Genomic DNA, 1,675 nt, shown 5'->3' on the forward strand with positions numbered 1-1,675 from the left:
TAAGGAAATGATAATGCATGGAATGTCTCAAGAAGAATACACAAATATCTGGTAACCACAGTTACCCTAGGTAAGAAAGAAGGAAGAGGAACAGGGGCACAAAGAAAACATCTTTCCACTGTATTAAATATTTAAAAATCATGTGTGCCTAAAGTCATAAACTGTGAGCTACTGGCACAATAAAGTAGTTTTACTACAAAGTGGTTACTCAATAATATATATAATAAATAACACTAGAAGATATCACTATCAAAAGAAACTTTCAAGGTAACAAATCTCCTGACAAAATAAATATAAAGATTAGTAAAAATGGGCCGGGCGCGGTGGCTCACGCCTGTAATTTCAGCACTTTGGGAGGCCAAGGCAGGGGGATCACGAGGTCGAGATGGAGATCATCCTTGCCAACATGGTGAAACCCCATCTCTACTAAAAATACAAAAAATTAGCCGGGCATGGTGGTGCATGCCAGTAATCCCAGCTACTTGGAAGGCTGAGGCAGGAAAATCACTAGAACCCAGGAGGTGGAGGTTGCGGTGAGCCGGGATTGCACCACTGCACTCCAGCCTGAGCAACAAGAGCGAAACTCCATCTCAAAAAAAAAAAAAAAAAAAAAAAAAATTTATAAAAGTTAGCCAGGCTTGGGTGGTGCACACCTATGGTCTCCCAGCTACTTGGCAGACTGAGGCAGAAGGATTGCCTGACGCCAGGGGTTGGAGGTGGCAGTGAGCTATGACCATGCCATGGCACTACAGCCTGGGTGATAGAGTGAGACCCTGTCTCTTTAAAAAAGAAAGAGAGAAAGAAAAAAAGGGGGGGAGGGGAGGAAAGGAAAGAAGACAAGGAAGGAAAGAAAATAAAAAAGACAAAGAAAAGAGCCAAACTGTTTTCCCAAGTAGTTGTATCACTTTACATTCCCACCAGCAATATACAAGTGTTTTTTCCTACATCCTCACCAATGTTTGCTATTGTTTATTATTCTTACAGGCAAAAACATTAAAAATATTTTTAAGAAGCTGAAACTATACATACTTACTACTTTTTGCCCCACCGTCTTTCCTTTTTACATAAAATTCTGTCACCTTTCAAACGTCTACACCTTCCATGACATAAATCAAGACGGAATAAAATCTGAGTATGTTCAATAAATGCAGAAAACTATACATTTGCATAAATAACTGCTCTTACATAAAATTTTACTTCAAATTTAAAATGAAAGATTATATATACACACACAGTATGTACATAATATTACTTAGAAATGGCATACATACCTAATTTTAGTTCAATTGCTGTGTTGGTGTTACATTTGTACTCTGCCAGTTTCTTCTCCACTGCACTCTTATATTCTACCAAAAATTTCTCCATAGCACCAAATCCTAGGAGAAAAGGTTTTTAAAAGGTTTAATTGGAAGTGATTTAAATCGTCCAACTTACAATAGGGTTATTAGAAGTGGAATAGGGGTATGATTTAAAACATGCTGACAGATCATAAAAGCACAAGTTATTCTCCACATACTCTTAAATAAATGTATTAAGAATGCCAGCCGGGCACGGTGGCTCACACCTGTAATCCCAGCACTTTGGCAGGCCGAGACGGGTGGATCATGAGGTCAGGAGTTCATGGTCAGCCTGGCCAAGATAGTGAAACCCGTCTCTACCAAAAATACAAAAATTA

General features: G+C 38.7%; 1 protein-coding gene across 1 annotated transcript in view; it reads right to left on the minus strand.

The window, feature by feature from the left end:
- The window catches only part of HAT1 (histone acetyltransferase 1), an 87,193-nt gene that overhangs the window by 82,573 nt on the left and 2,945 nt on the right, over window positions 1–1,675 (minus strand). The window contains exon 2 of the mRNA XM_011991919.1: window positions 1,272–1,376. Coding sequence (XP_011847309.1) covers window positions 1,272–1,376 — 105 coding nt within the window. The remainder of the gene's footprint in view (window positions 1–1,271; window positions 1,377–1,675) is intronic.

The sequence above is a fragment of the Mandrillus leucophaeus genome, unplaced genomic scaffold (genome assembly GCF_000951045.1).
Source record: "Mandrillus leucophaeus isolate KB7577 unplaced genomic scaffold, Mleu.le_1.0 Scaffold40, whole genome shotgun sequence".
Classification (NCBI taxonomy): Eukaryota; Metazoa; Chordata; class Mammalia; order Primates; family Cercopithecidae; genus Mandrillus; species Mandrillus leucophaeus.